The 14,495-nt window shown below is 40.8% G+C and overlaps 1 protein-coding gene across 7 annotated transcripts in view; it reads left to right on the forward strand.

Moving 5' to 3' along the window:
- The window catches only part of LOC106585221 (potassium channel subfamily T member 1), an 88,376-nt gene that overhangs the window by 45,343 nt on the left and 28,538 nt on the right, over nucleotides 1–14,495 (forward strand). For 5 of the 7 annotated variants that reach the window (XM_014171192.2, XM_045706783.1, XM_014171193.2 and 2 more), the window contains 6 exons: nucleotides 62–170; nucleotides 456–564; nucleotides 1,731–1,880; nucleotides 2,126–2,361; nucleotides 6,670–6,690; nucleotides 12,153–12,369. In XM_014171192.2, coding sequence (XP_014026667.1) covers nucleotides 62–170; nucleotides 456–564; nucleotides 1,731–1,880; nucleotides 2,126–2,361; nucleotides 6,670–6,690; nucleotides 12,153–12,369 — 842 coding nt within the window. The remainder of the gene's footprint in view (nucleotides 1–61; nucleotides 171–455; nucleotides 565–1,730; nucleotides 1,881–2,125; nucleotides 2,362–6,669; nucleotides 6,691–12,152; nucleotides 12,370–14,495) is intronic. The other 2 variants (XM_045706782.1, XM_045706785.1) reach the window with 1 other exon arrangement.

Below are 14,495 nucleotides of genomic sequence, written 5' to 3' on the forward strand. Positions count from 1 at the left end.
AATATTGAAGGTGGAAATGGCAGAAGTGTCAGATGGTAAGGGATGTTGTTTTGTCCTGCAGGACCACCAGACCATACTGAGAGCCTGGGCTGTGAAGGACTTTGCCCCAAACTGCCCCCTGTATGTCCAGATCCTCAAACCAGAGAACAAATTCCATGTAAAGTTTGCTGGTGAGCTTACCTCCTCGCAAATAGTGCTCTTTCATTCTGTCTCCCTGTCTCTTTCATTCTGTCTCCCTGTCTCTTTCATTCTGTCGCCCTGTCTCCCTTTGTCGCTTTCTCTTACATTCTCTCCACTCCATTCTCCAAATCACTCCATTCTTCACTTTATCTCTATAACTTGGTCGCTCCTTCCCTCCCCACCCCACAACTCTTTCTCTCAATTTCTGTCTCCTTCATTTGCAAGCCTTACAAAAAACAAGTCCTTACAACACCTATTTGCTCTGACTTTGTTAGATCATGTGGTCTGTGAGGAGGAATTCAAGTATGCCATGCTGGCTCTGAACTGTGTATGTCCAGCCACATCCACACTGGTCACACTCCTGGTGCACACCTCCAGAGGACAGTGAGTACACCTCATTAACTTCCCATTAAAACACTAATGATACTCTCCCTCCTACTGAAAACACTGCACATAAGCATAAATATTGAAACCATAAACCTCAGACTTTGGGGTTGTGAGAAAGTGCAATACAAATAAAATACATTATTATACATGCAGGTTTTGACGTGTGAAACCGTAACCTATACATTGAGGTTTCCTTCTTTCTAAACAAGTGCCAGGAAGCCACAACAACAACCAAATGTGGCACTGTCCAAAGGCCTTACCCTATTATGGTCTCCTTCCTGAAAACTACTGCACTGCCATAGAGTTTACCTTGTGCCTCCACACTCATAAATCTCACAGTGCGCTTCCATCTACACCAAGCCAAGGAGATAAAAACTTCAACACCGCAGAAAAGCTATCATAATCCTCTTTATGGAAACTTGGATAGGCTATTTTATTTTTATGTGTCAGGTTTTTATGGAAAAGTTTCTCTGAAGTCATCAGATTGATTAAAAGTGAAAATGTGAAAGGGAGAGCGAGAAGGAGAGAGAAGCGAGAGAGAGAGAGAAGAACAATGGAAGGAGGGTATGGATGAGTACAAGCTCATAAAAGGTCAGAAACATTTTGTTTGGCCAGATGGAGCAATTATTCAAGGGAAAGTGCTGAGTTGCAAATCAAGCCAAAGGAGTACTACGGGAGTGGAGGTAACTGAGCCAAACCAGAGTGTATATCAATACCCCTAAAAGCATTCAGTCTGAAAGCGTTCAGTCTGCCATTTGTCATACATAAAGAAGAAGAAGAACCATATATTTTTCACACTACTGAGGCAAACAATACCGTTCTGAGCTGTACTGTGCTGGCCAATTTACACATCCATACACCAAAGTTGCTGGAAAGGACAATGTGAAAATAAAATATCTGAGCCAGCACATTACGGTTCAGGCGGAGACTGTACTGTGAAAAGTGTATCAGATTCTCTTCATAATAGCTAGTAGTTCGTCACTGTCTAACATTGTCTTAGCATCTCAGGTCAAGGTGTTGTCAGGTATAAGACCACTGAGTCTCTCTTCTCAGGTACTGCTTGCTATTACAGAGGGAGTCAATTAATTGCTCAATCATCTTCATCCCTGTTGGGACATAAGGCCACAATGAGTTTCCTCGACGACTTCTGTCCTTGACTACAGGGAGGGCCAGCTGTCACCAGAGCAGTGGCAGAGGACGTATGGACGTTGCTCTGGGAACGAGGTCTACCACATCCGTCTGTGCGACAGCAAGTTCTTCGGGGAGTACGACGGGAAGAGTTTCACCTACGCCTCCTTCCACGCACACAAAAAGTGAGTAGACAGGCTTACTGATTATCCTGGTAACCCAGGAATGTATCAGTCTCTGTATAAAAGACAAACCAGGATAGCCTGCAGGCGCCCTCTAGGTCCGGAGTTGTACACCACTGGATTAAACTGCAGCATATCAGATGACTGAGCCTACTCTTCATTTCTCTGGGGGTGTTGGAAAAAAGTCAGAAGGCTAATTTCTGTTCTAACCAAACGGACAATAAAGTATCTAGTCCATCTCCCCTCAGGTATGGTGTGTGTCTGATCGGGGTGAAGAGGGAAGACAACAAGAGCATCCTGCTGAACCCAGGTCCTCGCCACATCATGTCCGCCCCAGACACCTGCTACTACATCAACATCACCAAGGAAGAGAATTCCGCGTTCATATTCAAACAGGAGGAGAAAGACAAGAAGGGCATGCCGGTGACCGGGCTGTATGACGCCCCCTCCAGGCTGCCTGTACACAGCATCATCGCCAGCATGGGTGAGAAACGGGGAGAGGGATGGGTGAGTCTGATAAAGGGGTTAGTGGGGAGGGAGGAAGGGGGGGTGAGGGGAAGTCTCATGTAGAGGTAAGGGGGGGGAATGGGGGGTTCTATTATTGGAGGAAGGAAGAAGAGATTGGGGAAGATATGGCGAGGGTGAAGGAGAGGGATGACTGAGTTTTGTTTTATTTCTTCACTCTTCACTGCTGTGTATGAGTTTAGCTACACCTTTTGCCGGGTCATAGATTTCACAGTGCACCTGCTGTATGGGTCATTCCACGAAATGAGTGCCTTTTGCGTCCATTTGATATTTGAAGTAGATGTTGTGCACCAATATATATTTTTTTAAAGCCTGTTATATGTTATGGAAATTGTTATATAGGACACTCAAAGTCAGTATTAAATGAATCACTCTTTATTGTCAGCAAGCTGGAGAGGTCACAGTCAAACTTAGATGCATAAGTACCAGTCTGAAGTGAACTCTAAAAGGGCATTCCTTCAATAATCCAGAGTTGGGGCAAGGGTACAGGTCGGCAGGCAGGGTCAGGGGCAGGCAGAGTGGTCAGGCAGGCGGGTACAGAGACGGGACAGGCGAGGGTCAAAACCAGAAAGGCGAGAAAAAGAGGCTGGGAAAAAACAGGAGCTGACAGGACAAAAGCTGGTAAGCTTGACGAACAAGACGAACTGGCAACAGACAAACGGAGAACACAGGTATAAATACACAGGGGATAATGGGGAAGATGGGCGATACCTGGAGGGGGTGGAGACGAGCACAAAGACAGGTGAAACAGATCAGGGCGTGACACCTACATGATTAATTTGATCGGTTTACACATGTGACTGGCTCCGTCTATCTTAACTTAAAGAACATATGTGACTCACATTCGGTCTTATATAGTCAAATGTGAAATTGTGTTTTTTACATTTGATAAAAGTACAAAATGGTATATCATACACTGCATTTGAGGATAAATGGGAAAGTAATTTTTCTTTGAAAGTTGATGAACTTGTAAACTCACTTTTGAGAAAATCGCCTTTGAATGTTTTGGTATCTAGTGAAGCGCTCTTCTTTGTCTACACCCATTCAGCATCGTTTTCACCCTCTTAGCTTTATCCCCACCCATCTCGGAGCGCACACGTGACGCTCTGTCCGATTTGTTTACCTCTGGATAACATGAAAACAGCCTCTGTTGGCATCAATTTCATTACGCTTTTTTGCAGATGTTTACTGACACCGGCCATATTCAACGGGTGTTTTACACACATCACGTAATGTTAGCTAATGAGCCAGCCAGCTAACGTTAGCTAGTTAAACAATAATGAACAAAGTCCCAAGCTCTGGGAAACGAATAGTAACGTCCGCTAGGGAGCCAGCCAGCTAACATTAGCTAGCTAGCTAACAGTACACTTTAGCTTAAAACGTATAGCTAGCTAGCTAGGTAAACAATGAACCTAACTAGGTAAACAATGTTTAAGACCACACACGTCACGTAACATTAGCTAACGAGGCAGCTAGCTAACGTTAGCTAGTTAAACAACAATGAACAAAATGGCAACAATGCCACAGTGCTGGGAACTAACCAACCAGGTCCAATGTTAGCTAGCTAAGTTTGAAGATGTAATCCAGAGACGGGTGTTTTCACCATCTCTTTAGCTATCATACTCTAATTCCACTGATTTTCAAAACTTGATCCTCCAGAAAATGGAGAGCAACACTTATGCAGCTCCACTACACAATAAAACAAATTTAAAAGCCGCGTTTGACAGGATTACCAACAGACTGATGAGCTCAAATAGACAGATGCCTTCAATATGGCAGACCAATCCAAACTCCTCTCTTGGCATGTCCAGCCTATTCATTATCTCAGCCAATCATGACTAGTGGGAAGGTTTGCCAACTTCTGTGGCTTAACCAACAAGGCTCGTAATTTAACATACGAAAAATACGAAATGTATTCGTATTTACAGATGGCATACAAGTTTATTATTAACTTCTTTGGGATAGGTGGGACAGTAGCTACCCATCTGGCCAACATCTGGTGAAATTGCAGAGCGCGAAATTCAAATGAAATTACTATAAATATTAAACTTTCATGAAATCACAAGTGCAATACATCAAAATAAAGTTTAACTTGTTGTTAATCCAGCCAAGGTGTCAGATTTCAAAAAGGCTTTACGGCGAAAGCAAACCATGCGACTATCTGAGGACAGCGTCCAGCACACAAATGCATAACAAATCATTTTCAACTAGGGAGTTGTGACACGAAAGTCAGAAATAGCGATATAATATATGCCTTACCATTTGAGGATCTTCTGTTGGCACTCCAAAATGTCCCAGTTACATTACAAATGGTCCTTTTGTTCGATAAAGTCCGTTTTTATATCGATAAAAACTCAGTTTAGCTGGCGCGCTTCAGTCAACAATCCACTCGGTTTCCCTCCTTCAAAATGCATACAAAATGAATCCCAAACGTTACCAATAAACTTATCCAAACAAGTCAATCAACGTTTATAATCAATCCTTAGGTACCCTAATACGCAAATAAACAATAAAATTTAAGACGGAGAATCGTTATTGTCTTTTCCGGAGATAAACAAAAAGAACGCGCTGTCTCGGCCATGCGCTTGGAAACACTACAGCCAAAATGGGAGCCACTTAGAAAAACTACAACTTCTCCTTAATTTTTCCAAAAACCAGCCTGAAACTCTTTCTAAAGACTGTTGACATCTAGTGGAAGCCCTAGGAACTGCAATTGGGGACGATTTCGCCCTATTATAAAAGTGCCAGGCACTGAAATCAGTGGTATGCTGAATTGTTTTCTTTTTTTGATGGTTTGTCCTTGGGGTTTCGCCTGCCATTTCAGTTCTGTTATACTCACAGACATTATTTTAACGGTTTTAGAAACTTTAGTGTTTTCTATCCAATTATATGCATATCCTAGCTTCTGGGCCTGAGTAGCAGGCAGTTTACTTTGGGCACGCTTTTTATCCGGATGTCAAAATACCGCCCCCTATCCCAAAGAAGTTTATATATAAAAATAATTTAAAAAATGGAGGGGGTGCTGCATCACCCTCAGCACCCCTACTTCCCACGGCTAAACCTAATTTTAACCTAACCCTAGATCCTAAACCTAACCTTAAGCTAACCCTAGATCCTAACCCTAGATCCTATACCTAACCTTAACCTAACCCTAGATCCTAAACCTAACCTAACCCTAGATCCTATACCTAACCTTAAGGCACATGAAAGTTCACATGTTCAAGAAGGCATTTCTGGCAAACAAAAACGCATTTTGATTAAAAAAAATAAAGTTCAAACGGCTCTCCTGTGTAGTGGTGACTTGTGACATACGCCTAGTTTCCAGAATCTGGTCACATATTCTGGCCGTTCTGCCAGAAGTTCCTTCGGAGGGGCCCTTCCCCTCCTCTCATGACCAGACACAGACAGGAACCCTAATATTGTTTATGACACCAAAGATAAGATGCACAAAGTACATTTAATCCATTACAACCACATGAAGATTTAAATCTAAGGTTTTTATATGAATAAAGGCTTGCTAAAGTTCCAAAATTCAGCATTTTGACATGTCCCTCCGTCAACCCTGTATCACTTCTAGGAAGATTGTAACCCACTTCATCTCAAAATTTATCGAAGTTTCACCATCATTGTAAAGCCCTAGTTATTTTGTTGCTTTGACAAGTTAATTTCTGAAGATTATTATTTATTTCATGATTAGTGATTTATTTATGTCCGTCCCTCATTTTAAGGTCAACCCTGTAACTTGAACTGAATTCTCTTTTAAGATGGTGAAACTATGAATTTTTAAATATTTATTTCTAAAGAAACATTGAACAGCTAATAGTCAAATCATAGAGTACAAGCAGGTGAGCTGGTTCTACTCTTTTTGGCCATTTACTGGTGTTTTGTGGTGGAAAACTGAGCGGGTCGAGCATAACACGTCAACCCTGTTACCCATAGATAGACGGGCTAGAAATGTTATACCAATTTTTACATTTTTTATTGTGAAGCTTGCCACTCTGTTCCGCACAACAAGCTTCCATTCCCCCGTCACAAGGGGATTAATGGATGATTTACGAAGAAATCATCAACCCTGTTACGTTCAACCTTGTTACCTTATTTGGAACTTAATAGACACTTACTATAGTATTTGTTATTTATTTATTCGACCTCTTGAGATGGAAAAAATGTTTTTTATGAAGTAGAACATGTGCTCTTTCTGACAGAATGTTAAAATTTTGTGATTTTTTTTTTTTTATATATTTTTTTCTACTATCACTTGTTAAAGTTGATCAGGCCACTTTTTATGGTAAGTTTGTGCATGTTGCTACCATATCATTGTGTTCTGTATTATGTAGGGTAATTTTTGCTTTTGTTGTTGTGATTGTTAAAGCTTGATATGTTGTGTAAATGTATTTGCTGTTAGTCAGTGTTTTCTTGACAGGTTTTTGCACATCATTTTGCATCATTTTAGTTCTGTTTTTCAAATAAGCATTAACTGTCCTGTCAAAACGTTGTATGTGATACAAATGGATTACTTTTCATATAGTATGCAGTCCATATATACTTTTGACATAAGCACATCTATGTGGTTTTGCATGTGTTGTAGGGTTCCTTTACTTTCAGCATAGTGCCTTTAAAACCCTAAAGTCAGGTGATGAAGCTACTCCCCACTATTACAAGATAAAGTTTTGCCTGCATTTGTAGCCTTTCAGAAATGAGATGCAAAAGGTGGACACATCTGCTCTGAATGGATGGCTTTAGAACTTGTAATTTACCATGCTGACAATGACCTCAAGGGCATCCATCCATTCAGTGACGGCATTGAAGTAATTTTGTATTCAACTGTTTTTGTCAAGGTAGTGTATAGCACAGCTGTGACGGATACTTTATAATTCTATAGAAGGAGGGTAGATGGTACAGTGTAGATGGGTCGTTCCATGAAATGGGTGCCTTTTGGACATGCAAACTTTTAAGAAATTAACTTTAAAATATATCTCCTTTCAACATTCAATTGCATGGAAGATCAATCAATCAATCAATCAAATGTATTTATAAAGCCCTTTTTACATCAGCAGATGTCACAAAGTGCTATACAGAAACCCCAAACAGCAAGCAATACAGATCTAGAAGCACGATGGCTAGGAAAAACTCCCTAGAAAGGCCGGAACCTGGGAAGAAACCTAGAGAGGAACCAGGCTCTGATAGGTGGCCAGTCCTCTTCTGGCTGTGCCAGGTGGAGATAAGAGTACAATACTATTTAACGCCAGATTGTTCTTTTTGGACAAAAAGTTTCTTATTTTTACACTGTTACGAAGATGGAAATAAGCTGTCCATGAAATATTCCTGATATGTTGGTCAAAAGAGAGATCAGGATCCAGAGTAACGCCGAGGTCCTTCACAGTTTTATTTGAGATGACTGTACAACCATCAAAGATAGTCTAGTCCATCAAAGATGGTTTAGTCTACATAAAAACACTGTTTCCCATCTCAGGCATAAAAAATCCTATGAACTAAGAGTATTTTATCTGCATTAGTACTACAATGTCTGTCAACCCTGTTACGGACACTTATGTAACTTCCTCACTATTAAAAGCATGTTTGAGAGAAATCCCCCAAAAATTCTCATTGTTTAAGCATCCCTTGTACAAATAAACTCACATATCACACCGATAAAGTTACCATTGGGCCTCTGACAGGGTTGACAATAACAGGGTTGAAGTTTTAGGTGAAGATCGGACATTACTCCTCATGTGGTGAAAAGCATGTGACCACATAGTGTTAATGAAATAAGAAATTATACCGTTGAAGTTTAAATACACCTTAGACAAATACATTTAAACTCAGTTTTTCTAAATTCCTGACATTTAATCATAGTAAAAATTCCCTGTCTTAGATCATTTAGGATCACACTTTATTTTAACCTGTTGGGGCTACAGGTTAGCAATGAACCCCGAGTCGGGATTGCTAACAAGGCTGGAAATTCAAAACATCAAAAATCTAATAATTTCAATTTCTCAAACAATCAACTATTTTACACAATTTAAATGATAAACATCTCCTTAATCTAACCACATTGTTCGATTTTCAAAGAGGCTTTACAGCAAAAGCATAAAGTTAGATTATGTTAGGACAGTACATAGCCACAAAAGTACAAACATCCATTTTCAATTCAAGGTCAGGCGTCACCAAAAGCAGAAACCAGCTAGAATTATGCACTAACTTTTGTCAATCTCCATCAGATGACACTCCTAGGACATTATGTTATACAATACATGCATTTTTTGTTCCATCAAGTTCATATTTATATCCAAAAACAGCATTTTACAGTAGCGTGAAATTCAGATTTTTTTCTTCTCTGAAATGCTTCCGGTGAACATAACAAAATTACTATTCGAAAAAATTGGTAAATTATAATATTGTCTTTCAAAGAATAATATATTATCATCTCGTAATTGCTACCGAATGGCCAGATCTCAAAATAACTTTACTGGGAAATCACATTTTGCAATAAACGGGGTGCTATGCTAAGAACAACAGGCTATGCTATACAGTTAGCATCATCTAAAATCGATAATAACATTGTAAATATCCCCTTACCTTTGATTATCTCCATCAGAAGGCAGGCATCCCAGGTCCGGAAGGCATCCCAGGTCCGGAACAAATGTGGTTTCTTTTGACAAAGTTCATAATTTATGTCCAAATAACACCAAGTACTTAGCGTTCATTATGCTCCCACAAAACGTGGTGGGGGGAGTGTAAAATCACCCCGAAAAGCTAAAAAACCTAGTAAATAATCTATTTACGTCCGTTCAAACATGTCAAATGTTGTTTAGCATTAATCTTTTGGTCCATTTTTAACGTTAAACATCAGTAATATTTTCACACAACCTATCCTATGTCTAGATAAACAATGATGAAAACTCACGCTTCTCAGATTTATGCGCAGGCGCAAAAAAATGAAGTGATGACATGTCAACTTCCTTGGATTCTAATTTGCTCTCTGTTTATCATAGACGCTTCAAACAACTTTATAAAGATCGTTGACATCTAGTGGAAGCCGTAGGTGTTGCGAAATGAATCCTTTCTCACTATGGTATCTATAAAACAATGACACTAAATAGTACAGTCACAAAATTCACATTTTTTTTTAAAATCTATTTTTCACAGGTTTTTGCCTGCAATATGAGTTTTGTTATACTTACAGACACCATTCAAACTGTTTTAGAAAATTCAGAGTGTTTTCTATCCGAATGTGTTAATAATATGCATATCCTAGCTTCTGAGTTGGTGTAGGAGGCAGTTAAAAATGGGCACATATTTTTTTCAAAATGTCTCAATACTGCCCCCGAGCCCCAACAGGTTTAAGAATATGAAATGTCAGAATAATAAGTGATTTATTTCAGCTTTTATTTCTTTCATCACATTCCCAGTGGGTCAGAAGTTTACATACACTCAATTAGTATTTGGTAGCATTGCCTTAAACAATTTAAACTTGGGTCAAACGTTTCGGGTAGCCTTCCACAAGCTTCCCACAATAAGTTTGGTGAATTTTGTCCCATTCCTCCTGACAGAGCTGGTGTAACTGAGTCAGGTTTGTAGGCCTCCTTGCTCGCACATGCTTTTTCAGTTCTGCCCACAAATTTTCTACAGGATTGAAGTCAGGGCTTTGTGATGGCCACTCCAATACCTTGACTTTGTTGTCCTTTTGACTTTGTTGTCATTTTGCCACAACTTTGGAAGTATGCTTGGGGTCATTGTCCATTTGGAAGACCCATTTGCGACCAAGCTTTAACTTCCGGACTGATGTCTTGAGATGTTGCTTCAATATATCCACATAATTTTCCTCCCTCATGATGCCATCTATTTTGTGAAGTGCAGCAGTCCCTCCTGCAGCGATGTGCTTCACAGTTGGGATGGTGTTCTTCGGCTTGCAAGCCTCCCCCTTTTTCCTGCAAATATAACAATGGTCATTATGGGCTAACAGTTCTATTTTTGTTTCATCAGACCAGAGGAAATTTCTCCAAAAAGTACGATCTTTATCCTCATGTGCAGTTGCAAACCGTAGTCTGGCTTTTTTATGGCAGTTTTGGAGCAGTGTCTTCTTCGTTGCTGAGCGGCCTTTCAGGTTATGTCGATATAGGACTTGTTTTACTGCGGATATAGATACTTTTGTACCGTTTCCCCTCAGCAGCTTCACAAGGTCCTTTGCTGTTGTTCTGGGATTGATTTGCACTTTTCGCACCAAAGTACGTTCATCTCTAGGATACAGAATGTGTCTCCTTCCTGAACGGTATGACGGCTGCGTGGTCCCGTGGTACTATTGTTTGTACAGATGAACGTGGTACCTTCAGGCGTTTGGAAATTGCTCCCAAGGATGAACCAGACTTGTGGAGGTCTCCCAAAAAAATCTTGGCTGATTTCTTTTGATTTTCCCATGATGTCAAGCAAAGAGGCACTGAGTTTGAAGGTAGGCCTTGAAATACATCCACAGGTACACCTCCAATTGACTCAAATGAGGTCAATTAGCCTATCAGAAACTTCTAAAGCCATGACATAATTTTCTGGAATTTTCCAAGCTGTTTAAATGCACAGTCAAATTAGTGTATGTAAACTTCTGACCCACTGGAATTGTGATACAGTGAAATAATCTGTCTGTAAACAGTTGTTGGAAAAATGACTTGTGTCATGCACAAAGTAGATGTCCTAACCAACTTGCCAAAACTATTGTTTGTTAACAAGAAATTTGGGGAGTGGTTAAAAAACGAGTTTTAATAACTCCAACCTAAGTGTATGTAAACTTCCGACTTCAACTGTACATACTGTATGTTCCACACATAATGAAAATATAATCAAATGTAAGTTTTCCTAGCATGAAGAATTATAAATAGACCAAAAAGAGAGAGAAGACTGACTTCCTTTTCCACCATGCTGTTCAGAAGACCCAAATGATGTCACCTGCTGTGAATAATTTATCTTGGTGGAATGGTACATTATTTTAAAGGTGTAAATTGGTTTCACTTTAAAATGAAGGACAGACAAATGCATCACAAATCTGAATATAAATAATAATATTCCGAAATTACTTTGTCAAAGCAGCAAAATAACTAGGCCTTTGCATAGATGGTGAAACTTGGAGACATTTTTGGATTAAGTGGGTTGAAAATGCTGAATTTTGCACTTTAGCAAGCCTTTAATTATATAAAACATGTGATTGAATTCTTATTGAATGTGGTCTATATTAAAGTGCACTTCATTTTAATATAACATGCTTTTAAAATAAAATGTATATTCAATATTGGTGCATCATTTCTACTTAAAATATCAAAGGGACGCAAAAGGCATCCATTTCGTGGAACGACCCAGATATTGTTGAGTAGAAGACATTAGTCTGTAAAGTCCACTAAAATTAAATGTAGAGAGGAAATATGAGTTTGATGGATGAGTGTGCCGCTTTGCGGAAGGACAAAAGACAAAGATTTCTAATTCAACCGAAAGTAATGACCGCATGGCTGCTGTGCGGGTTAATTTCAATAATAAAAAATAATCATGAGTATCATCGCTAGGCAACATCATGTGCTTAAAATGCACTATGTATAGTGTTTTAATAGGAAGTATCACCAAAGTTTTTTGCAAACAGTCAAACAGTTATCAATAAATGGACAATGTCATTGACAATGAAGTCCATCTATCTAACACTAGGGCTTTTTACACCTCAGCACCATCACATACATATAATTGTCTCACCCTCCATTCTACCACCTTTTTCAGGGACGGTAGCCATGGACCTCCAGAACCCGGCGGACCCCCCAGAGGACTGCAGCAAGCTGACCCTGCCTACAGAGAACGGGGCTGGGAGCAGACGGCCCAGCATTGCCCCCGTCCTGGAGATAGCTGACTCCTCCTCCATTTTGCCCTGCGACCTGCTCAGTGACCAATCAGAGGACGAGACCAACCACTCAGACGAGGAGGGCTCGTCGGTGTCAGAGTGAGTGTCCAATCACAGAGGAGGGGTGTAGGAGTTTCTTTGGCGGGTCGGGAATAGATTGGTGAATTGCAGTAAATTTCCTACTTGATGGATTATGACTGGGCTGTACCTAGAAACATTATTTAAATAATCTGTAGGGTTACAAGAAGTAAGAGTCCATTCAGCTCAAGGTTGAACCATATCTACTCTATCCATTCAATGACAGAAGGAGAGAGGAGGTGAGTGGGATGGATGGATGGGGGTTAGAGCGGGTGACTTTGGATTACGCTCATTTGACTTTATGTCACAAAGGTCATGGGTGTGAGATTGAAAGGATTGAGTTGGAATGTGTAGGTAATGACAAGTAACCTGTGTGGTGATGTCTTAAGGTACTGAGGTGGCATGTGGGTGATGGATGTGTCTGATGAAAGGTAGAATGCTTTTCCACCTGATATGGCTCCTTCTCAACTCATACCTCATAGATTGAGACAGGACAAGTTACTCAGATCCTATCTGTGTGTTAGAGTAGGCTAGACTACTGGATTCCTTTTTTCGTTCGTTCGTTTTCAGAATTTTTTTCTCTCTCTTTTTCTGTCTATGCCTTTCTTCCTTTCTTTCTCTCTTTCAGTGCATAACATTGAGCCCTTAGACCACAGTTACATAAATAACACTCTCTGCCATGGCATCCTGCGGCAAGAGACTGCCACTGCTCAGAACATATTGCATGTGTCTGGCTGTGCTTCTGGCAATGTCACTGGCAATGTCTGGCAATGTCACTGCTTGTCTCAGCCCATACAACCCCACTCAGCAGACAGCAGTTTAGGGCAGTCTTGGCCACTACACGCTCTCCTCTCACAGAGCAAGACATGATTTAGCCTCTCCTAGCCTCCAGGCTCTTTTATGCTCTCTGCCTTCCATGCATGGTGCATGTTTAGCTTCCATGCTTTGAGTGGTGCTGGATGTACTGCTGGCTGGAAAAGAGAGAGAGGGAGAATCCTGTTCTACAGGAGCACCATCGAGAGCATACTGTTGGGCTGCATCACAGCCTGGTATGGCAACTTCATCACCGCACACTGCAAGGTGCTTCAGCGGGTGATACGTGCAGCCAAACGCACCATTGGGTGCACACTGCATGCCCTACAGGACACCTACAACACCAGGTGTCGCAGGAAGGCCAAGAATATCATCAGGGACCCCAGCCACCCAAGCCATGCCTTGTTCTCCCCGATTCAATCACTCAGACGTGGGCAGTACAGGAGCATCATGACAAAAATTGGAAGACTGGCCAATAGTTTCTACCCTTAGACCATCAGGCTGCTGAATAGCCATCACTAGTCAGCTACCTAGTCCCTGCTACTCCCCCTATGTTCATTTCCCCCCTCACACCCTCTCAACGGTCACTTACAGTGCCTTGCAAAAGTATTCACCCCCCTTGGCGTTTTTCCTATTTTGTTGCATTACAACCTATAATTTAAATCGATTTTTATTTGGATAACATGCGATTGGACATACACAAAATAGTCAAAATTGGTGGTGAAATCCAAAAAAATTACTTGTGTCAAAAAAGTCTAAAAAATAAAAAACGGAAAATTGGTATATACCCCCTTCGCGATGAAGCCCCTAAATAAGATCTGGTGCAACCAATTACCTTCAGAAGTCACATAATTGGTTAGATTGCACACAGGTGGACTTTATTTAAGTGTCACATGATCTGTCACATGATCACAGTATGTATACACCTGTTCTGAAAGGCCCCAGAGTCTGCAACACCACTAAGCAAGAGCATCACCAAGCAAGCGGCACTATGAAGACCAAGGAGCTCTCCAAACAGGTCAGGGACAAAGTTGTGGAGAAGTACAGATCAGCGTTGGGCTATAAAAAAATATCTGAAACTTTGATCATCCCACAGAGCACCATTAAATCCATTATAAAAAAATGGAAAGAATATGGCACCACAGCAAACCTACCAAGAGAGGGCCGCCCACCAAAACTCACGTACCAGGCAAGGAGGGTATTAACCAGAGAGGCAACAAAGAGACCAAAGATAACCCTGAAGGAGATGCAAAGCTCCACAGCGGAGATTGGAGTATCTGTCCATAGGACCACTTTAAGCCATACACTCCACAGAGCTGGGCTTTACGGAAGAG

The sequence above is a fragment of the Salmo salar genome, chromosome ssa24 (genome assembly GCF_905237065.1).
Source record: "Salmo salar chromosome ssa24, Ssal_v3.1, whole genome shotgun sequence".
Classification (NCBI taxonomy): Eukaryota; Metazoa; Chordata; class Actinopteri; order Salmoniformes; family Salmonidae; genus Salmo; species Salmo salar.